The sequence below is a fragment of the Babylonia areolata genome, chromosome 18 (assembly GCF_041734735.1).
Source record: "Babylonia areolata isolate BAREFJ2019XMU chromosome 18, ASM4173473v1, whole genome shotgun sequence".
Classification (NCBI taxonomy): Eukaryota; Metazoa; Mollusca; class Gastropoda; order Neogastropoda; family Buccinidae; genus Babylonia; species Babylonia areolata.
The window spans coordinates 61,542,993-61,568,375 of NC_134893.1; the positions used below are offsets into that span (position 1 = coordinate 61,542,993).

Genomic DNA, 25,383 nt, shown 5'->3' on the forward strand with positions numbered 1-25,383 from the left:
ACGACAGCAGCTGGCCGACAATTGTACACGTCATTTTGTGCTTTCTCACCATGTATGCTGGTGGTAAGTGTTCACACTGGCGACCAGCTGTCCCCAGCAATCTCCAGATGGCTTTTTAATTTGTCTTGAGCACACAGATGTCACAGATGGCTGGTCCAAAGGACGGAACTCTTTAATGATACTAGTAGAGTGAATCCAAATATTTGTTTCTTCCATCTGGAGAGTGCCATAGCTGACAGCAACTGGCTTTGTCTGACTGAAGTGTGTTGCTGTCTGCAAGTGGCTGGACTTAGTATGAACGTAGCCTTAACAATATCTGGCAGGCATCCATCAGTCTTGGGAGACTATGGAGTTGTACTCATGTAGATATTTGACCAATGCATAAACCCAACATGCTGGTCAGGCCTTGAGAGCCTTCCCTGAGTTTCTACAAAATACTAACATAAAATTAAATAAAACAAACAAACAAGTAAATAAAATAAAATAAAATCTAGATTAAAGATACACAGTATAGAAATGACTGAAATGTTCTGAAGTCAGCATGCATATTTTTGGAAAGCCTGCTGATGAGAAATGTCCACCAACTTGATATAACGGTCCTGAGTTCTTTACAGTAACTCAGACTGCAGTGACCTGTTACTGACAGCGATATAACGGTCCTGAGTTCTTTACAGTAACTCAGACTGCAGTGACCTGTTACTGACAGCGATATAACGGTCCTGAGTTCTTTACAGTAACTCAGACTGCAGTGACCTGTTACTGACAGCAGTTAATTCTTTCATCCCTACAGCATGGTTTTCTGGTTTACAGGAATTTTACTGTTCATTCCCGGATCCTGGAAAACCATTGCAGCACAGAATTCCCCCTTTCCTTCCTACAACATGAAAAATCTGTTCTCGAGATATGCGCATTGAACTTCGCACAGTCATCAGCGCTTGTCATCTATCCTTCCCCAGGTCACCAGCCGGGCAGTTATCATGAGTGAGTGAAATGGATGCCAGACACCCACCTCCCCCTCCCTAGGCAGTAAGAAAAAGGCTGTCATGACATTCTTGCCGAACAAATCCAGTATGATCAATAGAATTGTGCAATCAACAACTAGCTACCTGAAGATCTAGTCATCAGCGCCATCCACATGTAATATGCGGCTTCTGTTCAAATGTGTGTGTGCAGTGCGTGCACGTGTAAGTATGCACAAGTTTTTATACTGATATGCACTTGTATGTATCCTAATTTCTACTGTATTTGTGTTTGTGTATGATTTTCAATTTATGTTCATACCTTGTTATGTACTATCCCCCCAATATTCCTTGGTACACTTGGTAATACAGAGATATTCTATTCTATCTATTCTATGTGCTTTGTAGGCACGGCAATGCTGACTTAACACACATGCACAGAAAATGGAATGAGTAGAAAATTTGCCAGATCTTTCAGCCGCTTTCTACACGATCACAAAATTTTACTGAGCAGGCTCGAGAACACCTTCGGAATTTGTTGAAAAGCATTCAACTAGTTTTGGTCTTACCTCTCAGAAAGAAATCATGTCCATTTGTGTTTTTTGTGTTCTTGTTTTTTTTGTGGCCTCAGCTGCATGCAAGTCCACGGAGCACATCATTTTCTTTACACCCCCACCCCCCTTTTTTTTTTTTTTTTTTTTTAGTGCTCTGCCATCAGAAAAATCTGCCATAAGAAAAAAAACAGTCATTCATCTTTTCATCTCTGTGCTTTTCAATTGATGGACATATGCCTACAGGTGTCTGGGTTTTTATCTGCATTGGTGTATGCTGTATATTGTACTGTATATCCCATTCACACACTCCTGCTCCATGAAGTCATTCACTGTGTAAGCATATGTTCATGAGTGCGACTGTGTGTGTGTGTGTGTGTGCGTGCGTGCGCGCGCACAGGCGTGTGTGTGTGCAAGTGTTTCATACGTTAGCTGCAAGCATTAAGAATTTTCAAGTTTATCCATACTTCATTTGCTGCTTGAATATAAAGTATATTGGAGATGTGGATTTAGTTGGGTTTTTTTTGCAATACTTATACTCATTTTTCAAACTAAGATAATTTTGTTCACTTTTTTGATAGTGTCCCTGTCAAATCGTTTATTTTGAAAACCAAACAGCACGTCTCTTAATGAGAGTTGTATTGGATGTCCAATAATACCATAATGCCAAAACATTTTAACAGGGGGCATTCATTAAAAAAAAAAAAAAAAAAAAAGATGAAGTCTACACTGTCCCTGCAAATTGTGCATTTGTTGTCGTTTACTACTTTCATTTTGTGCAGTAAAATAATTGTGGGATAAATGTTGTGCAAAATCTTCCACTGCAATTCCTTCAATCTAACTTCCTTTGTGACCATGTGAGAGACTGACCGTGTCTGTTAACTTAACACCAAGTTTTCTTTGCCAGAAGCCAATGGCACAGGGCTTTATGTAATCTTTTGTGTGTGTCTGGTCGTTTAAGATTTGTAGAATAGCTTTTGGCTTCATGTAGAATCTGTGTGCTTCACATTCTTTTCTAGGATTAATGGCTGACTGGTTGTTTTGCCAATAGCTGACTGGTTGTTTTGCATGGCAATCCATTCCTTCCATCATTTTGGAATAGTATTACTTATCATTTTGTATTAAAAAACAGTGTCGGCAGGGTTTTGATTTATTTCATTCTGAAGTTCTTCTACAGTGAGTAGTCTAGATTTGCTAACTTTTATCAAATCTGTATTTCTTTTGATACTATTATTTTTCCATTCTGGGACAAAGTGAAGTTGTTTTTTTTACTGAATTTATGTGTTGTTCCGTAAGAGTTGGTTAATGAAGTTATTTATATTTATATTGTTCACTGTTTCTGGAGTTTTGTTTTTTAAGTATACGCAGATAACTTTTTTTTCTGAAAATCACTTTCAATATTTGTGATAGTTTTTAATTCTGATGGTTTGCAATTCATTTTGTATACATTATTGCCGTTTGCTATTTTGTAAAAGTATGATTTTCAAATAAGGCTCCAGTTTTTGTCATTAGACTTGTAGAGTTGACCAATCCATTGTTAAGCAAAAACATGTTTGTGATTCTTTGACATTCATCATTTTCATACCACCATTTACAGAATTGTTTTCCATTATTTTATTTTTTTTTTATCTTTTCAAACGTTTTTTTGTTTTGTTTGAGAACTCTCTCTGGCAAATAAATCTATATAAAGTTTTATTTACTGATGTAAGTACTTTTTCTGGCAGTCCAATTCTCTCCCTCAGCTATCCATCTAGCTCTTGACCTTAAGGGGGACACGGCAGTGCAAAAGAGACCAAAATGATGATTTTTTGTGATTTGGGTATTTGATGGATTTTGATTCTTGAAGATCTCTTCTTCATGTACATAAGTTTTTCCACTGTAAAGATGTCTTTAACAATGAAAAAACTGCCAATAAAGATTGCTTGCTGAATCAAGGAAGTGTTTATTTTGTTCAATTTTGACGCAAGTCGTCAAGTTTCTGGCCTTGACAACATACAGTACGGGGAAACACAAAACCAGACATGTGACACATCGACGGAGAGGTCAAAGCCTCGTTAACACGAAGAACATCACGTCAGATTGCCCTGCATAACCATATGGGCAATTCCCACCTTTGAAAACACCAAGTGAATGACCGACAATTTCCTTATATGGAAGAACGCCACTACAAAAAGCCAAGTACACGCTTCGGGCATAGTTTCGGAAGAGAGCAAGTGCGCTTCGGGCTCTACTTGGGGCACTTCAGGCGCTGTTTGGCTTTGTTTCCGGTGAGTTGCTATCCCACAATGCAACATTCACTGCTTTGTTTATCTATATTCGTGACTACAGTGGTTGTGACACACTTCCAGAATCAGTGCTTTCGTCAGCGAGTTATTCGTTCCTATACAGTCTTGCACAGTATTTGATAAATATCACCAAGATGCCAGAACCCATGTCTAAAGCGAAGAGATCAAGATATATGCAGCTGATGGCTGCTTGCAAAAGTGGACAGGAAAAAAGAAAGCAAAGTGATGGGCCGTCACAGACAAAGAAATCAAGAGAAGACAAGTGTTTCGAAATGGGTGCTTCGAGAAGAAAAATTGAGACAATGGGAGCAGCTGATTGTGTTGGCGAAAGTGATGAACAGTTTTGGAGCATTGTTCACATGTTTCAATTGACATGATTACTGTGTGATGTGTTTTGTCGAAACTGTATGGAGACTGGAATCAGTGTGTCAGTTGTTCCAAAACAACACGCAGGATCTGCTACAAAATTACATTTGAGTTATGACGCTTGTGGCTACGAAAAATACGAAATGTCGTCATCTCGTAAAGAAGACAGCGACAAAAAAAAACACACCGTGTTGTTTGAAATCAACTCAAAAACATGAGAGGCAAGGCCTTCAAGACTCACTTGTGATACACTTAAAAAAATCCAAAAAAAATCCAACATTGAAATGTGTTCTGTATTTGTTATTATAAAGCTTCGGGTTAAAAAAAAAAAGAAAAAAGAAAAAAAAAAAAGTCCTGACAGCAGATTCGAACCCCGCGTGTTCGGGTGAGAAGAAACTGTCCTACCCAATACACTATCGTGGCTCCTTAACTGACGTTCACAAATTTAACATTTAAAAATGCTTTTTTAAGGGCGATAAATCAACTGCAGTATTCGCAGTGAGAACGCTGTTTAAATCATATTAATCTGGTGTATCTTGGGCATTCAAAAAATCTTTAAGGGCAATTAAAAATTCTTTTTAAGTCCACAGTAAAGGAGACATGGCTATTGTCACAATCAAACTGCAACATTTAGCCGTTTTCTCTGGATCTAGATAGATGTACAAGTTTAATTACACCCACCGGGAATGTACAACATGGTCGATTCAATTTCTCTTTTATGTTCATTCTGGTTTTATAGTTTTGAAGTTGATATGAAAATTGAGTATTTTGTTAAACTAATAACATGTAGAGCCAAGTACAAGTACTTCTAAACATCGTATGAAGTAAAAAGGACTTCATTTTCAGAATCAAGGGTATTAACTCTCATGGTTTATTATTTTTAACTGTGAATTCCGACAGATTTCGTTGATATTTTTATGGCAGTTTGGGGCAAAATCCAGTAAGTGATGAGGCGTTCACAAATCTTTCTCTGAACAAATATTTAACGGTCTCCTTCTCCAACTTTCCATCACATGTTATCATGTATTAACGATTGAATATAGGTCAACAACTTGAAACAAAATGGTGTCCTTCGCATTCGCGAGGAATATGAGCTTTAAATATGTATAAATATGTGTACACAACTGATTTTTGCCCATGACCTTCAGGGCTCAGCCAATAGATCTATAAAGTCCACTCGTAGTACTGATTTTAGTATTTTCCGAAAAAGACCACTTGGGCGAATGAACACAGTGAAAGCCCTGTACACTGAGAGTAAAACACAAGCTTTTTATGTATTGAGTATAATTTCAAAATGTAATGTTTAAGATGAGAAAGATCAGTTTAAAACAAATTAAGCCCCTTAGCATTAATTACAGATTAATTTCTCAGTTTATTCCTTGTCGTTTGGTAATGTGATTCCAGTCACATTACTGCTATTTCATATCTTGTTTGCCAGTGGTTCAACGGATTGTATGAAGGCTAAAGGTAAAAAAGGACAGCCTTACCTAATGCCACAGGTTACGGGGAATGCTTGAGAAATCCACCATCTGTGATTTATGCTGCTGAATGTATTGTTACTAAGAGTCGCTATCCATTTTCTCTTCTATTCGCCAAAACCGAATACCTTGAGGGAGTTAAATATGAGACTACGTGAAAATGAATCGAAAGCTTTTGTATTATCTAAAGCTTTCAGATATCCAACTTTGATTTAAATATTCTATGACATCACCGATTGTTATTATCATTGTTGAAATACTTCTCCCTTTAACCCCTTCACTGCTAGTACGTTTTGCTATGGGCTATGCTGAGAAAATTTTCAGAAAAACGCGAAAAACACGCCAATGATTTTAATTTGCTTATATTTCAAAAAGTACTGAAGATAAGTGCATAAAAGTATATATCAAATGAAAGGAAAATGAACCAAGATTTTGTTTTTGATACTCACATGTTCAAATAATGAGTCAATCTGACAGAAAAATTCCATCAAATGCATTAATAAAAAAAATTGGGACTGTCATTCCATCATTTAGGTGCTACAATATCAACCAGGTTATCAACCTGTCTTTCTTGTGACTGTTGTGATCAACCACACACACTGTCAAGGCTGAGCAACAGTGTCCAGGTGCATAAGACTCCAACACAGTCCACACAAAGAATGAAAAGGGTGTACTCACCCAGGATCTACCGCCAGTAAAAACGCTGTGTGGGGTACTTGCAGAAACAGTCTTCAAGACACAGTGCTGGTTTGCTGGGGCAGTCTGGGCAGTAGAACCCCACACCCTTTCTTTGTCCTTTCTTCCAGCAGACTCTGCACCTCCTTTGTGGCCAGGCCTTCTGTGGGGTAGGTGGGATAAAGTGTCGTCCACACAAGACAAACAGCGTGGTCATCTTTAGCAGTGTCTTGGTCACCAAAAATCATGGCACTAATTACATCCTTCTGAAGTCCAGGAGTGTACTGCTGTTGCCTGCTTTTTTGTAGAGGATGTGTGCATTCAGCATGGCAATTTGTAGAAAATGCACACATAGCTATTTGTACCACTTCAAGGTTTTCCTTGTGACATCGTAGGGCTGCAGCTGTTGGTCATGATGGTCCATGGCACCCATGTTTTTGTTGTAATCCAGAATTGCTGGAGGCTTGTTTACTGCCCTTTGGTCTTGCTGCTGCTGGTCTTCAGTTGTAGGTTTGTGGCAAGTTGTCAACTCCAGATAGTCCAGGATGAACATCATGATCATCAGCATGCTGCATACCTGAAACACACTGCATAAAAGACTAAGTCTGTTGGGTTTGGGTTTTTTGTTGTTGTTGTTTTTACATATAAAAAGATCATGAAATGGTACCATTTTATTTCTGATTGTTTTCAGAAGCTGAAATACAAACACACACATACCTACCCCACCCCCCAAAACACACACACACTGAAACTGGTTCATGGTATGCCACACCCCCTTCATTCTCTCTTTCTCATACAAAACAAAATGACAACACACACACACACACACACTTCTACAAGTGTTGCATTTACAAAGTAATTTAGACATACAGTTCTGTATATCATTCTCTGATTTCAGTTTTATAAACATCATCTCTTCCCCCCCCCCCACCTCCCTCTCTCTCTCTCTCACACACACAACAACAACAATAACAAACCAATACACACTCAGGAACGAACACACAGAAAGCTGCAGGCGAGCGACACACGCTGTCATCAACAATGAGCCAGCCAGCAAGCCACGCCCCCCTGGGCTGTGATGGTCAGACACAGTACCCACGTGACTGACTCTCACTCACACACACTGATCAGTGACTGACGAAGCCACTTACCACAGCTAACACATTCAAAACACACACAATGCAGTCATATTCATTGTTACAACAAACGGACAGCAAATAATAAACTGACAAACCTCGAAAGCACCCACCTGCATCTTGAATCAGCTGAGCTTGCTTGTCTTCAGTTTCGTCACACAACGCCACTTCCCACCCCCCTCCACTGTCAAAATCAGCGTCTTCGGCATCAACTTCACGCAGCTCTGTGTCATTCAGTCTACAATCTTCATCTCTACTGTTTGCATCGCGAAAGAATTCTTTCAATACAAGTGCAAGTGTTTGGGTTTGTCTGCGTTCAGCCATGGCTTTGCAAACACAACTTGAGCTTCGTACAAACTTGCAAAACTTTCGCCATAAATATGACAATCCAATGAATAATTTTAGCTTATGGAACTCAGGAGATAAAGAGCTCTCAGGGGAGCTAATTTAATGGTTAGCAGACTGTATTTTCTGTAATGCGGGACTCGAAACATGGAACGTTGTAACATGACGTACGGCGCACGTCAATACAGCATTGCTGAGCGACATTTCATGACGTACGCCGTACGTCAACAGCGCAGTCAAGAGGTTAATATATTCATATTGGTCTTGATTGTTATTATCATTGTTGAAATACTTCTCCATTTAATATATTCATATTGGTCTTGATTTATCACTTTTGATACTACTTTGCTCAATCTTCCTGCAAATATTTTTGCTAGTATTTTGTAATCAGTGTTTGTGAGTGTGACTGACCTCCAAGCAAAACACTGCATGTGGTACATACTTGCATGCTTTATGTTTGACCCTAAGCTCACCTGTTATCTGAGTTTCACCAGAGATGTCAACAGGGGCACAGACAACTCACATCAATTCTATGTACAACAGTATATATGACAATTTAGTGTACTGTGGTGAGCTGAGCTGCCATAAGTCTGCAAAATAGGTACCCTGTTTTGTACTTACTTTCTCTTCTCTAAATCCATGAATGAAAGGAACATATGTATCATAGGAATCTGGGAACAATGGGAAATAATGTTTCACTGAAAATCAGAAATGAAAGTTAACTGAATCTTTCACAACTGAAATATTTCCCTGAAAATATGGCAGAATGGGAAGTAAATATTACCAATTTGCAGTTATTACTGGGAAATAGCAGGATGCAGTTATTTCTGGAAATGTCTGAAAATTTGTGTAATTATTTGGAAATTACTGATTTCCTAAACTGACACTTGTAAGTACACATTGAAAGACAACAAACCAGTAGAAAAAATAGTCCACACCTTTCCTTCTCAGTCCAGTGATATCACAAGTGAACAAACCTCTTTCGGATAAATAATAAGCACAGAACTGAATCAACGCTTCATTCCAAATAAAAGAGAATGTATGTGATTGTTGGCAGCAGGTGCTCATAGCACAACTGTAATGTTTTAAGCAAGATAGTACTGCTTGATTATCAACAAATGTCATTCCTTTTATCAATTCTTGACCTTCAGGGGAGTTGAAAGGAAAATCAAGTGTACACAACATAATTTTAATAGCAACTTGTTCTGATACTATGATCCCTCATCAAGGGACCTGTCATTCACTTTCAGTTTCCCAAAGAGGCATCACTTCATTTGGACAAATCCATATATGCTACACCACATCTGTTTGGCAGATGCCTGTCAGCAGCATAAACCAACACGCTTGTCAGGCCTTGAGTGCACACACACACACACACACACACACACACACACACACAGATATATATATATATATATATATATATATATATATATATATATATATATATATATATTAGAGTGAGTTTTTCTACAGAATTTTGCCTGAAGACAATACTGTTGTTGCTATGGGAAACTGAAAACAACCTGTCATGAAGTACTAAAACCAAAAATTTTCTTATTATTGTTTAGATCCGATTGGCCAGGTCTGTGTAAATGCTTGACAGGGTTTGCAGACAGAATTCCCTTCGTAACGTCTGTGACTATGATATAATTATAATCAGGCACCTCAATTTACATTTTACAGGGTCTCGGTAAAGGCCCAATCTCACTTAACTGAACTTTATTTTCATAAAAGGTAAAAAAAATCTTAGGGTATTAGGGTAAATTTGTTATGCAAAGAATTCCTTCTTCAATCATTTTCTGACCCCAATACCCCTCCATCCTACTGAGAGTGAATAATAAAGGAAATAAGACAGTGGGTGTGAACTGCATTTCACTGAGTACAAGACTGTTCAACAGTTGTAAGCTACATCTGTAGTACAGTGCTAATGAAACGTAGTTATAAGTGACTGAAAGGTCGGCAAAAAGTAGTGCTATCGACATGTAGTGATACTGACATGCAGTGCTGATGAGAGGTCGGCAAAAAAAAAAAGAAAAAGAAAAAAAAAGTGCCATCGATGGGTACTAATACTGACGCATAGCGCTGTTGAGAGGTAGCACTATTAAGATGATAAAACTAAAAACTATAGTGCTATCAACATGCAGTGCTATTGGACATAGTGATAAAAACATATAGCATTATTGACATGTAGCACTACTGGGCGGTACCCCTTTCTAGCTTCGATAGCTTGCAACAAAAACCTTTTTTGGCAATCTCCCAGGGTTTAGGATATTTTCCTTCATATTAACAATTAAATTACTACAATTACCAGAGACGTTTCTTAATAGTGAGCACGCTTGCATGCAAGCAGCAAAAGAGCGAGTGGTGAAGGTGAGGAGAACATGTGCAATGAAACGAATGCAAGGCGGGAAGTAAATTTTATGCTTACCTTGCAGCAAAGATGGTCTGAAGGCTACCTAGCCTTGACTCACAAGAACCTAGCCACTCTTGCCGTGAGGTGGAAAACAGAAATGCACCTTCCTGGTGTGTCTCATGAGAACCTTGCTTAGTTAGCATGCAAGAAATGCTTCTGATTTACACCATGACATTGTGTAAACTGCATAAGTTGATCCAAATGTAAAAGAATAATATTTTTACAGTGTATATCCAATTGGACAAATCTTTGGTGACTGAACTGTCTGTATATATCATAATGCCTAATTTATTATTATTTTCTCATTTTAAATCAGTAGCTTCATTTCTGCATCAGTTCTGCCCTCTGACCATTCCTGTCAATGTCTTCCAAGAGTGGGTGAAATGATTATCTTACAGAGGTGTTTAAAGTATCCTAGGTATTCTTCCCATTCTTTTATTTCTTTCAGGTCTTGTATCTGGCATACAAGCCTTCTGATTGTCCCATCTATGATTTTCCAAGTCCTAGATGACTGCTTTTTGGTTCCTTCATAGTATCATGCAGGGGGTTTTGAAGGTTTTTCTATAACTCTTAAGTAGGGCATATGTGTTCTAACTTGTGTCAGGTCAGCATTGAAGGAAGGTCAAGCAGGTACCACATGATCTCAGTAAGAGTGTCTTTCACTGTTCCCAGTATAAGTCATTTTTGATTATTTCTAATTTCAATTTCAAGAGGCTGCTTTGAAAAAGTGTTAAGTCCCAACCCTTAGTCAGTCACAATGAGAACGACTGCTTAACAAAGTGAGACGAGATGATGATGTTTTATGCCTCTAGCTGCCCATGCCTTTAAGACTGAAAGACCCGTTTTGCATTTCAGAGCAGTGCTTTCAGTTTGATGGATTTCTGGAGGTCAGTATCCTGTCAAACTGTATTCCTAAGTGACGTAGACTATCATTTTTCTCAAGCTGAATTTTGTTGAATGAGATGGCTGGGGATGATCTATTCACGATTTTGTTGTTGCGAGTGCACAGCAATGTTTGGGTTTTCACTAAACTGATTGAAGATCCTGTCCTGAAACTATAGGGAGAGATTGCTATTTCTAAATGGCTGCAGTTCCTTCTTAACTCAACAACATCTGGTCGGCCGCCGGTTTCCGACGCTATTCTGCTCACTTGAAAGCCTGTCGGACGCATTGTCACGACAGGTTTTGATCCTTTTTTAACGTTACCGATCTTACTTTAAGGGCGATAACTCACAGTTTTCAGATAGCTCAGACACTTTTCTTGCGAGTTCCTTCCCTTAGACCATTGTTCGTTCGTTCTATAGCAGTTTTCTTTGTTTGTGAAGCGAACCACCCGAACCCGCAACTCCATTTGGTTTTCAACATGGCGACACCAAGGCGCAACCGGTTCGTGTAGAACATAAGAATGGCTCAAGCACTCAAATTGATTCATGAAACCGGGTCTGATGATGAAGATGCTGTTGTTGGAATGTTCGACGATGCATGTGACGAAATTTCGGCCTCTGATTCTGACTATATTCCTGACGAAAACGATGACGAAGTCGCTGACACTGACGATGATGAAAGCGGAATGACTGGTCAGCGAAACTCGACACCAACACGTGCGCCTGCTGCAGCGGCTGATTCTCCAACTAATGGAGAAGAACCCGAGGAGATGGAAATAGATCAGGACAATCTGTTTGATGATCATATAGATCCAGATTATATGTATGACTGGAGTAGAAATTTGGCCAATTTTTCACTCAACCCACCCTTCGGTTTGACACCAGGATTTCAGGGCCCCCTCAAATTGCCGCCTTGGGAGGACTGCAAACCAATTGATTTTTACAGTCTTTTCATTGATAAAAGTATACTAAAACACATGAAAACAGAGACAAACCGTTATGCTGCAAAAAATATCCAGCAGGTACAGCAAAGGGAAGAACTTTCCCCACCGTCACAGTTCAACACCTGGAAGCCTGTGACACTGGATGAAATTAGAAAATTTCTGGCTATCCTCATCCACATGGGGATAGTAAAGAAACCAAGAATAGTGGACTACTGGTGTACTAATCCAGTTATGAAAACTGGATTTGCCTCCAAGCTGTTGAAACGCGACAGGTTCAGAGCCATCCTGTCGTTCTTCCACCTGAACGACAACTCTACATTCCTGGAGTGAAACCATCCAGACCATGATCCACAAGCTGAGACCATTGATTGACCACTTTGTGCATGTAAGTTATTTTCTTTTTTGTGTGTTTGTTTTGAATGTGTGTGTGTGTGTGTGTGTGTGTGTGTGTGTGTGTGTGTGTGTATGTGTGTGCATGCCTGTGTGTGTGTGTGTATGAATCAGAATCAGAATCAGAATCAATTTTAATGTCAATTAAACCTGAACAAGGTTTATAAGACACGCATGCACAGTTACATGAAACCACGCACAAATGTGTGTGTGTGTGTGTGTGTGTGTGTGTGTGTGTGTGTGTGTGTGTGTGTGTGTGTTATATTATTTATTCTTCCCCACTTGTTAAATATTATCAGTTCAAATGATAGCAAATGTTAGTAGATAGTGGTAGTATTAGCTGAAGTAGTGGTGATGGTTTGCTGTATCATACATATTGTGATTGTCCACAATAGTAAAAACTGTTTGCATGTTTCAGCTCTTCAAGACTGTGTACATCCCGGAGCAGAATATCTGCATCGATGAGGCCCTTTGCCCCTGGAGAGGCCGGTCATCTTTCCGGGTCTACATGAAGGACAAGCCTGTAAAGTGGGGCATCAAGCTGTATGAGCTGTGTGAGAGCTCCTCGGGGTATGTGTGGAACCTTGAGGTGTACTGCCACAAGCCGGGTCTCAGCAACCACCCCCACGATGTTGTCTTCAGGCTCCTCGACCAACTGCAAGACTGCGGCTATGTCCTTTATGTGGACAATTACTATTGCTCACCCACCTTGGCCCACAGTCTCACTGCTGTCAACACTGGATGTGTAGGCACTGTGCGGGCTAACCGGGTGGGCATGCCAAAGGATTTGGTGACTGGAGCCTTCGCCCGCTGCCAGATGGACTACAGGAGACTGAATCAGGTGATGGTCATTAGGTGGAAGGACAAGAGGGATGTGCATATGATAACAACTCACCACATCCCTGAAATGATTGCAGTGAGATCACGGTCAGAACACAAAAGAAAACCCACGGCTGTTGTTGACTACATTGGCAATATGGCTGGTGTTGACCGCAGTGACCAGATGATCTCATACATGCCTATGCACCGGAAGACCATCAAATGGTGGAAGAAGCTGGCCTTCCACCTTTTGACCCTCACAATGATCCAGTCTCACTGCCTCTACAACAAGCTGCACAGGAGTCTGGGGAAAAAACCGCTGACACTGGAACAATTTGACATATCAGTATGCTGCGACCTCGCCAGTCTTCCAGTTGGGGATGATGAGGAGCGGAATCGTGCTGCTGCCCCGGTCAACGAGGAAGTCAACCGCCTCGACTGCAAGCACCAACACTTCATGGAGAACACAGGCTACAGGCACTGTGTTGTGTGCTATGCCAAGAAGAAGGCAAGAGGAGCCACCAGAGAGCACCTGAAGAACAGGGTGCAGTGCACCAAGTTTCAGTGTCGGCAGTGCCAGAAAGCCCTATGTGCTGTGCCCTGTTTTGAAATCTACCACACCAAACAAGACTTCAGCAAGTAACAGTGTCACTGAAGTGTCTACAGTGTGTGCATTGTGTAAAAAAGAGTGTATGTGTGGTGTTTTTTCCAATGAGTGTACAGTCCTGCAAATGTTTTCCAGTGTGTTTTTCAAGACTGCAAGCAGCAATCAGTTTTTTGTGTTTTTTTTCCAATATATTCTCATCAAATCTCTTTTTTTTTTATACAGCATGCATAAATAGTATCATAAGCACATCAAACCAAGAGTACAGGAGTGTGACTGAACCAGTGTAGGAGGATTCAGAGCATGAAGAAGTGGATTACCTGTGTTCAAAATTTTTTTTTGTTTTCCTGCCAAAGTGTATCATATTGGATTACCTATATCATCAAAACCATGTGGCTCCTTCACTTAAGGTAAGCATTTTTAGTAAATTCATTGTTATATCTGTCCACTGGTATGTGTTTTATGTTTGTAGGGTGAGTGGTTGATTTTTTGTGATTTTTTAAAAACTGCTTAAAATAGTGCGATTTGAGAGGGAAACCCGGCCATTTTGACTGAGGGTAGAGTGAGTTAAGCACTTTTTTGAAGTTTTGAAGACAAGGTCATTATCTACTAAAGTGAGTATACAAGCCAGTCCATTGTTGTTCAAATATGAAAGTCCTTTCAAAAAAACTTTGTAAAGGACAGGGGGAAAGATCTTTGTGGCAGCCCCATGGAAAATTTAAATGCTTAAATCCTATCTCCAAGATGTTGGACAATGGCTCTTTCATGAAGTGCTGCTTCCATCCATCTTCTTATTTCCAAACTTACTCCATACTTTTAGTAGCAGCTCCAAAAGTTGAACAAATTGAACTTTATTGTATGCATCTTCCAATCAAGAACTATGTTAACACCTGTCAAGACCACATGTATTTTGACACCTTATAACAACCTACCTCCATTGACGCTGGCTTCAACAAAAACACGGATGGCATGAACACAACTTTGGAAGTTGTGAGGTGTAACATGGGCTGCATCCCTCACTAGGAAGGCCAGTGTTTCTGCAGCCTTCATCAAGGACCGGCGATCTATCCGCACCAGTTCTTCACGCAGCTCAATGCTGTACTGGTTCACTCGGGCTGGCACAGGTGGGAAACCAGAACTGGAGGATTCTTCTCGGTTCACCTTAGAGAAATGTACAAAAAAAAAAATAAATAAATAAATAAATTGCTTGCTGAATAGAGCTATCACACTTTCTTCACTGTCATACCACCTGGTATTACAAATATATCCTAATAAAACATGAATCTGCACTTAAATAAAACACATATCTTGATCTCTTCAAGAAGTCTTTCACAAGAATAAACCTTTTATGGTTTACATTCCTTTTCTTTGTGAAAGCCTGTCACAACATTAAAAGCAACTGATCTGCTTTCTGTTTGTTTTATAGTATGTGTTTTCCTTATGGTATTTCTTTTCCCTGCACTCATCATAAGGCTACCCTATTCTCAACAGATCATTTGGTTTAAACAGTATTTCATTTGGAATATGTCACAATACAACACATATAGATGAACAGGACAACATACTAGGTATGTGATGGATGTCATCATAGCTAGAAGTTTCAACGGATCATTTCATTTCTCCCGGTTTGGAATGCAGGCCTTATTGACAAACCTATTTTCGCTCCCATTGATCCAGATTGTGATAAATATCTTACATAAATGATTGCTTATACATATAGCCAAAGTACATGGTAAAACAGTCCAGCTTTGAATTAATATTTTCAAATGCATGCTAATTATTGATCCTAAATTTGTAAAGATAACAGGAGATGCAGAGGTTGATTTGCCAACTTGTTCAACACACAGCCAGAAAAAAACACTGTGAAAGTTGAGGCATTATCTAAGAGATTTGTCTGTTCTGGAAATTTGTGAAGTACTGACAGGTCTTTTTTCATATATCAACCTGGTGTAAACCTGATAACATTGTATCATGTTACACCTCTTATCTACCTGTCCAGATATTACATTTCCTCAAGACAGAAATGGGGGCTAACTTGACAGAAAGCCTAAAAACATGACCCACCCCCACCTTACTGCACACAATAATACATCAATTTATGGAAATATCAAAAATAAGAGGCAAAGCCTTCAGGTCTTACAAGTGATACTTGTAAAACACCAGGAACAAAACCAGCCCCAGCTGGGAGAAGGGTGAGGTTGAGGTAAAGGGGGGGGTGGGGGGGGGGGGGCAGGAGTTATTAGTACTGGTATATGTTAAAATGGAAGAATTCCATCTTTAGCAGCATGCATCGATCAGCATTTAATTGCACTTCAATCATAACACAGATCTGTCAAAGTTTCAAACTTTGTCTGTCTTCATCACAACCTTCTGGCCTTGATAAACCATATTAAAATTGCCAAACATATTTTCAGGTGTAATATACACTGTAATCACTCTGGACAAGTCCATTTCTTTTGACAAAATTATTAGATTCATTCTCTCACTCCTAGAATTTTGATAATGATGTAGCCTTGTCTGTAACTCAAATCAGGATGACTGGAGGTATGCAAACTACTGTAGTCACTGACTAACAGCCAAGCCTGTTCAAACATTTCTTAGCACTGTGTATCTTAAGCATGAACACCAAAATGGATACACATTGTGGGAATCCTTGAAAAGGCATGCTCATCTTCAAGATCTATGAATATTTCTCTCCAAATGATTCCTGAAGTTTGCCTAAAACTGGTCCACCCAGAAAGTGTAAAATTCTTTAGATGTGCATGGCAAGTGGTAGCTAAGTTTAACAGACTCTTGAAAGGCAAGTAGATCTGTTGTGGATTGCCCAGTGGTCATTGTTCTTTTCTTTACTGGGCAGCATATAACTTTGGCAGCATTCCAAGTGACTGAGCAGCCACTTTAGGACAGCAATGCTCACCCAAGTAAAGGAGGGGCCTAGAAAAGGGGGCCAAAACAAAGCCTGCACTAAACTGTTCGGACTAGTGTAATGTGGCTGGCAGACATCTGCAGTCATTTCAAACAGGGAAAGCAGAAAATAGACATTGGTATGTGGAATATACATACCCTCATGGATCGAGACATGTCTCCAGGCCTCAGAGAAGTATAGCCCTAATCGCCAAAGAACTGCTGAGATACAATGTTGACATCGCAATCAGCTAAACTCGACTTGGTGAAGAAGGGTATGTAAGCCCACGATTTCTCGCAATCCCACGGTTTCTCTCACTTTGAGAAAGGTGTGAGAAATCGTGGGAAGTCCCCTTTATTTTTATCAAAAGTATATCAATTGTCAATGGAGTTGGTTTCTTGTCTTTTCCCAATGCAAATCTATGAGAAAAATGAGAGAGAAAAAGAAAAGAGAAAAACAGAGGCAACGATATTGATGATCATGATAATGACAGTGGCGTTTGCGAAGACATGAACAGTACTGACACTGAAATACAACTATTTATTGTATTTCACGTAAGATGGATCATTGCAGAGCATCGATTTCAAATTCCACATTGGAATCAATAGCAAACAATGAAATTTATGCAATGCATATAACTCAAACAGAAATATAATATAATATAATACAACATGATATAATATAATATAATATAATATAATATAATATGATTTGAACTGACTCATTCCTGGATGTTGGGAATAACATCAAAATGATTCAGCTTTTTACATATATGTGATAGCAAAAAAGATGTTTCACAATGCTTTACCCTCACCAAGGACGCATGAAAACTGGACCAAATAGTTTTGATGTTTGTTGTAATGTCACATTTATTTAGAATGTTCTTCATTTCATATTTGCTCATTTGTTCATCTGTTTGTGTCAGCATCCTTTCGTATGCAAGACTGCACTGAAAATAGATTCTCAGTTTCACAGAAGACACTTAGAACATGAATATATATATATATATATATATATATATATATATATATATATATATATATATATATATATAAAGAGTGAAAGACCAAATCAACCAGCCAAGTAAACACACACACACACTACCTGACATACACATGCATTCACACTTTTTTAAAACCAGTACTGTGCCATCACCTTCACCGTCTATTGTTGATGCCTTTGGAAACACCACAGTCATTATTATGACTGTCATTATCATTTCCCCCATTTCTTGTTTCATTTTCTCTCTCTCATTTTTCTCTTAGATCTGCAAGGGGAAAAACAAAAAAAAACCAACTCCGACAACAAAGGAACTATTTCTGATAAAGTGAGGGAAATTATGGGATTGCGAGAAATCGTGGGCTTACAGGGTCATTGACAGTATTAGGCAGCAGATACACCTTCTTCTGAAAAGGCAAAGCTCTGCATGAGGACAGAACACACAAAGCTGGATTTGCCATCAGGTCTAGCCTCCTGAAACAGATTCCCAACCACCCCAATAGCACCAGTCAACTCACTCGGGACAGCAAGTTTTCTCCCTTTCTTTTCCCCACAGACGGTCCATTTGTAAGGGTTTGGGAAAAAATTACAAAAAATACAAAATACCGAGTAAGAAAATGAAACTTTCAGAACTGGTTTATTACGTGTTGGGCTATTACATATAAAAAATAAAAATCAAACTTCCCATCTTATTTCTACAGTTTTGCCATTATGAACAAAATAATGCCAATTTTTCATCCCAAATCGCCATACCCATGCTCACTTTCTGCACTTAATTCACTTTCTTCTTCGTCATCATCCACCTCTTCGATCTCTGACCCTTCAGTTCGTAGCATTTCAAGTACTTCGGCAACACTAAAATGTTGCCATCGCTGCCTTGCTCCGCAACATTTTGAGAAGAACCAGCTTCAGGTGCCATTTGCTAACAGGCTGCCACATAAGCAGGTGACCGGACAGTGACTTTGTCAGCGTGTGTGCAAGATAGGCCACACATAACAGGCTGGCTAATCATACCATTCGGTTGTGGAGTGACCCAGAATAGTGCACTCTGCTTGGCTAATCACAAAATCACGTGTACAGTGCATGATGGATTTTTATTTTTGGAAAATGCCATTCCATTCCGTCGTCTGAATCTGAATACAATTTATGTAGGATTGCTCACACATTCCGTCATCTGGAGAGAGTTAAAGGCTTATGAAGCACGACCTCCTTATCAGCAGCAAACACTTTATCACCATCACAAGCATGAGGAGCACAGAGGAGATCAGAGAGAGTTTTTATGCTGATGTGCAACACCTGCCTCCAACATGTCCATAGTGCTTGGTGACTTCAATGCCAAAGATGGCAGAGACTACAACCATTGGAGAGTAGTGATAGGAAAACATGGAGTTGGGAAGATGAACAGAAACGGCCTCCTACTGCTGAGCAAAATGTGCCAAGCATGACCTGCTGTTAATCAACATTATGTTCAGGCAGGCTTATCTCATTAGTACAAGACAACATGGATGCACCCACAACAGACCTGTTCACCCACAAACAGATACAAGTGTAGCTTGGATGGGCAAAAAGCATAGTTCCAGAGTGACAATGTGTGCATTTTTTCCCAAGTATTTTTTACCGCCAAAATTGACATAAATATCATATTATCATAAAAATAAAGACAAATGAATGGTTTTCTTATCTTACATAAACAGCCTGTTAAAATTGTATCTAATCAGTACTGACAAATGTCTCAGACTGACAGATAAAGGGAACAGGCAATTGTTAGTGTGAACTCATTGGAGATGTGCTGGCATAGCGGCGCCTGAGCTCCGCCCACTCAGAATGACATGCTGTAGTGTAGGATTTGGCGGATTGCAGAATTTTTTTCATGCACTCAGCAGTGGTCAATTAAGAGGAAACTAACCAGGCTGTCTTGTGGGATCAGTCTAGGAAAAACTGAGTTATTTCCCCTTGACCGTTAACCGTGTGAAAGGCTTTTTTTCTATACTTTTCTGTACTCTGAGGTCGACCTTTACATAACCAAAATGGCGGCGAGGCGAACGAACTCCCTGCGTGAGGCTGTCGAAATTGTGACAGAAGAAGGATCAGACATTGAACGTGACCTCCTTGACAGTGGTGACGAATTATCTGATGATTTTTCTGATGATGATGACATTCAGTTAGTACCAGATGATGATTTTGAAAGTGACGACGAAACTTTGCTGACTGACCCCTATGACCCTGAGACAGAAATCGACAGTGACACTTGTGACGGCCATACTGCAAGACAAGATGACTTGATGACTGTAGATATTGACAATGAGGAACAAGAGTACAGAGTACTTGTATGAGTGGGTAAAAGACCTGACAAACTTCCCACTGGCTGCACCTTTCACTGGGACCCCAGGACTCTCACTGACTTTCCAGACACGCCCACTCCTGTTGAGGTGTGTTTACAATTTGATATTGTTGCTAATTTATTTCTTGTGTAAATAATGTTGATTTTTACAATTTTTAATGAATAATTTGTATAGATAAATGTAAAATTATCATTTTCTGTGTGTGCACTTATTAAATTGTGTGGGGGTGTGTCTGTGCAATGGGTGTGTCACTGTATTATGCGTGGGCATGTCTGTGCATGTGTGTTATTTATACTGTCATTCCTGAATTATTATGCATGTGTATATGCTGCGAAATATTATTGACGTTTATTTTGCATTTGTTTTGTTTTCTTTGTTTCTGTTTTTTTTGTTTTTTTGTTTTTTTTTGCAATACATGCAAAAGCAGGCATGAGACTGGGAAATTGTGACTGAGTCTGAAAGGGCAAAGCCCCCTGAAGCTGAAGGTTTTTCTCAATTTCAAACCATAAAATCTGCACTTGCGGGCCACCAATGCTGCTGAGGTATTCCAACCAACAGAAGACAAAAAAAAGAGTCCAATTCTTCCCAAACTGAAGTGTTTTTGCTTTCAAACTTGTAAAATCTTGTTGTGTGTGTGTGTGTGTGTGTGTGTGTGTGTGTGTGTGTTCAATGCAACTCTCTGTGTATATGTGAGAAAGAGAGACAGACAGACAGATAGACAAAGAGATTGGGAATGGGGGTCGGGCGGGACATGGGAGGAAAGAGTTAAAGTTTGTGTGTGTGCATGTATGTGCACTGCTTTAAATACAACTCTCTCTCCCTGTGTATGTGTGTGTGTGTGTGTGTGTGTGTGTGTGTGTGTGTGTGTGTGTGTGTGTGAGGCTGGGGAATTGTCCAGGAGAGTTTCCTCTGAAAATCGGCCAGGGTCCAGGGCCCGAAAATGAAATTAGTGATTTTTAAGAGGTTTGGGGGGCCTCTCTTTTGTGTGTGTGTGTGTGTGTGTGTGTGTGTGTGTGTGTGTGTGGTCTTTTCAAGGAAAATGTTCTTAGCACAAAAGTTTGCACTGTACCAATGTAACTGACCATCTGGTCTCTTCAGCTGTAGTCTCTGTTCCACTGACAGGCGTGTCTGTTGGTTGAGGAAAGAAAGGGGGAAGTGGAATGACTGGAGGGAGGAGGAGGTGGGTCTGTGACTGGTTATATCACTTTTAGTAGTCAAGGATTCTCAGCTATAACTGTGGTCAGTGTCTCGTGGCTCAATGCCAAAGTTTCCACAGTCATTGACAGTGGTTTTATCCCCCCGCCCCCACTCCACCCCTTTCCCCCACCACTGGCAGGAGACTCAAGAGAGAGAGTAGGGGTACCTCAGCAAATCATGAAAGTGAAGTCTGCAGGAGTGGGGCGGGGGTTGGGAGTGACTTTTTTCCCCTCTGAAATCAACTGCTCTTCCCCTGAAAATGGCGGATTGCTGAGAGTTCCCCAGCCTGTACTGGGTTTGTGTGCAAGTTCAACTAAACTGTGTGTGAGGGAGAAAGAAAGAGAGACAGCAAGTGAGCGTGAGTGAGCACATGTGTGTGTGTATGTGTGGTTTCAACTGTGTGTAAACGAGAGAGAGAGAGAGGGAGGCAGAGAGAAAGAGAGGGGAGATGGTGGGAGGAAAGAATGCAAGTTGTATTTGTGCATGAGTATGCTTTGCTTTCAAATTCAATAGATCTCTCTCTCTCTGCGCATGCGTGTGCGTGTGTGTTTTCAATACAACTCTGTGTGTATATGCAAGAAAGAGAAAGGCCGGGAGTGACAGAAAGAGGGAGAGAGGAACGGACAAAGAGACAGAGAGAGAGGGGAGAAGGTGGGAGGAAAAAGTGCAAGTTTGTATGTGTGCATATATATGTGCATTGCTTTACATACAATTCTGTGTGTGTGTGTGTGTGTGTGTGTGTGTGTGCGCGCGCGCGTGTTTTCAATCTCTATGTGTGTATGTGTGTGTGTGTGTGTGTGTGTGTGTGTGTGTGCGAGAAAGAGAGAGAGAGTGTGTGTGAGTGCACTCGCGCATGTGCGTATTATTAAGCTCTGTGTGATTGTGTGAGTGCTCATATGTGTGCACATGTGCAAGTGTGAAGGACAGAGATTTTTTTTTTTTTTTAAATCAGAGTATGTGTATAATATGTGAGTGCATTCATGTGATTTCAAAGAGTGTGTGTGTGTGTGCAGGCGCGCACGTGCATTCAATTCAGCTGTGTCTGTGCGTGCGTGTGTAACTTTGGTAATCTGGCTACAGGTCTCAAATCTAAATAAACTAACTTGCCATGAACTGTTTGTGCCCCATCATCTGCTGTGTCAGAAAAAGCACTGATGTTAATTGCTACAAAGTTTCGGTTTCAATCCCAACAAAGTCACTTGTGCATAAAGTGGCAAACGTTTCAAAACACTTTACATGCATAAGGAGGAGATCTGCCAGACACAGGAGCAGACATGGGGAGACTGAGGCCAGGCAGTCACTGGCCTGCCAACATTCCACCCACCAAGGAGCAGCAGACCAGGAAAACACAGAGAGGGTGCAAGGTGTGCTATGCCAAACACAAAGCACAAGCAGCGTGACGTCAAGAGGTGAAAAACACACAAAAAAAGCCACCACAATCATGTGCAAACAGTGTAAAGTGCCCCTCTGTGTTGTTCCATGCTTTGAGGTGTTCCACAAAGTCAAGGACTACAGCAAATAATATCTAGCTGCAGCAGAAATGTGTAAATAGGGTTTTTTTCTTCATTTTTTCAAGTGATGGATTTGTATGGTTTTGCTTTTTCTGTCTTTCCAGTGTTGTGATCTTCTATTTTATTATTTTTTTAACAGTTTGTTGTGCAACATTTGACTGATTCATGAGAATCAGGGAACCTTACTGTGTGAGAAAATCATCCTGTACTGCCTTGTGGATTAGCTGATGGGTATGACATGCATGGTGAGTACAGTATACCTATTTTTCAATTTTTGTTGTTGTTTTTTTTTGTTTTTCAGTATTTAGTGACATAATTAAAAAATATATATATTTAGCAGCATTTACTGAGAAAACTGTTTTAAAATGTTAAAAGAAGAGATGATAAACTTTCAACTGAAGAAATTAGTGCAAAATGTGTCAAAAGGGACAATCCAATTTGTTTGTGATCACATGGGCGATAAACAGGATGAAGAACTTAAATTCATATCCATGAACTGAACTTGATTAGTCCCCTGGGCTATAAACACTAGGATTTTAATTGAGTGTATCGATTTGCCCACGGCACCGTGTTTTTCACACTTTAACCCTTTCGCTGCCAGGGAAATAGGATTTAAGTGAAATCTATCTGCCTGGGTTTTTTCCCCAAAAAAGGGTATATATTTTTTTAAAATTATGTGCGCTTTGTTATTGGAGAGAAACCTATAAAAGTATATATTTACAGAAAGGTAAGTGAATAAAGATAAAAAAAAACAAAAAAACACTTGATGTTTTCCAATTTTGCACATTTCAAATGACATGCTGTTGTTTTGAAATCTTTTTTTTTTTTTGGTCAAATTTTCAACTTGTTCATTACAAACATTAGTCAGAAAATTTGCACAATACAATATTGTCTGGACAAATGGATAATACCTGTAAACACAACCACAATAACAAGAGACATACTACTCAATTTACTGCGATAACTAAGTAATAGCATATAGATGTGAGGCCATGCCCCCTTGTCCCTCCACCACCCTCCACTTTCCCCTTTCTGACTCAGTCACTTTATCCAGTTCTCATCAGACCGTGTTGGCTAAGTGCCAAGAATATCGCTCACACTGTGTACTGCTCATAATTTGGTCGCAATTCTGTAGTATGCTCTGTGTAGCCAGCATCACTCACTGATCATTGTATCTTGGCCAGTCTCTTCATTGCTCCCTTTATTTTCTATCGAATCATCGGATAAAAGTTCATCACTGTCGTCTTCTTTAAATTCATGCTTCAATTCTTTCTGAGCATCAGCTAAAGAAAGCAATCTTGGTTGTTTTTGTGCACAACAATTGCATAGCTCGAGCACGGTGTCTGACATTTTGCTGAGTAAGCGAGGAACCAGGCAAAACACTACAGCAGTTACCCAACCAAATCGTTCAAAGAAAGGGCTGCCTCACGACGTACATGGGGTTTCTGGCTATCAATGGAATCCAGAAGATTCCCCAAGCTAAAGCTACCAGTATTTTTGTCAACAAAACCAGGGAAAAGTCAGAATATATCGTGATGAGTTATCTTGTCACTGTGGCAGCAAAGCGTACACAATTGCGCTGACGAGTTATCTTGTCATATAGGCAGCCAAGGGGTTGATCTAAATTTGACAGGGAAAACGTGCGCACGCTACACACACACACACACAAACACACGTGCACAAACACGTTTTACAATCGCTCACATACAATAAATATAAACAAACAGATGCTCACACACACACGTACATGTGGGCGCACACGCACACAGACACACAGAAATGCACACATACACGTGGGCGCACATGCACACATATACACACACACACATGCACGCAAACACTAAACACACAGATACACACATACGTGTACACACATGTGCACACAGACACATATGCACACACTCTCACTCACTCAAACATGGCACAATCTGCATCTTTGTCCAGCCCCTGGGGCTGTTGGTACTCACATTCATCACTTCAGTTGCAACTTCCAGTGCATTTGACTCCAATATTTTCTGAAATTACGTCAGCTGACGGTGTGGCAATACATGCACTTCATGAGTGCAGTTAGTAAAGATGGTCAGGTCAGGTCATTAGATCTGCTACTGGTAACCTGTAATCCAGTACAACCTGTTCAGGGTCGGGTTGCCGGCGACTAAACCGGCACTCCCATTGCTCCCTTCCGGGACTGGTGAGGCGGGTGGCTAGACACCCTTATGGAGATCCATAAAAGGGCGTCGGCTCAGGAGAGCCACCGACGGCCATCTAGCTCCACTGTGCTGTGTGCATGCCACACGCAGTTGGCCCCCGGGGTGTGTCTACCCATGCATGCGAAGTCTGGATCCGGCAGAATCTGCGGAAGAAACCTATCGGTTCAACGGAGAGGAAGGCTGTTACAGCAATGCACTGTGGAGTGCAGAGAGCAAGATGAGACACCGAAAGGATATCTTGGTCATCCACTGCATCCGTGCTCATCCTCCAGTCGTCTCGACTTAGTCTTGCCACTGGAAATTGGTGGACCCGGACGAGAGAGTGAGGTCGACGTTGCGCAACTCCTCTTCACTTCAAACAAACTCA

The 25,383-nt window shown here is 40.3% G+C and overlaps 1 protein-coding gene across 6 annotated transcripts in view; it reads right to left on the reverse strand.

Moving 5' to 3' along the window:
• The window catches only part of LOC143292975 (Golgi-specific brefeldin A-resistance guanine nucleotide exchange factor 1-like), a 233,267-nt gene that overhangs the window by 33,049 nt on the left and 174,835 nt on the right, over nucleotides 1-25,383 (reverse strand). For all 6 annotated transcript variants that reach the window (XM_076603709.1, XM_076603706.1, XM_076603708.1 and 3 more), the window contains exon 31: nucleotides 14,785-15,013. In XM_076603709.1, the coding sequence (XP_076459824.1) occupies nucleotides 14,785-15,013 (229 nt within the window). The remainder of the gene's footprint in view (nucleotides 1-14,784; nucleotides 15,014-25,383) is intronic.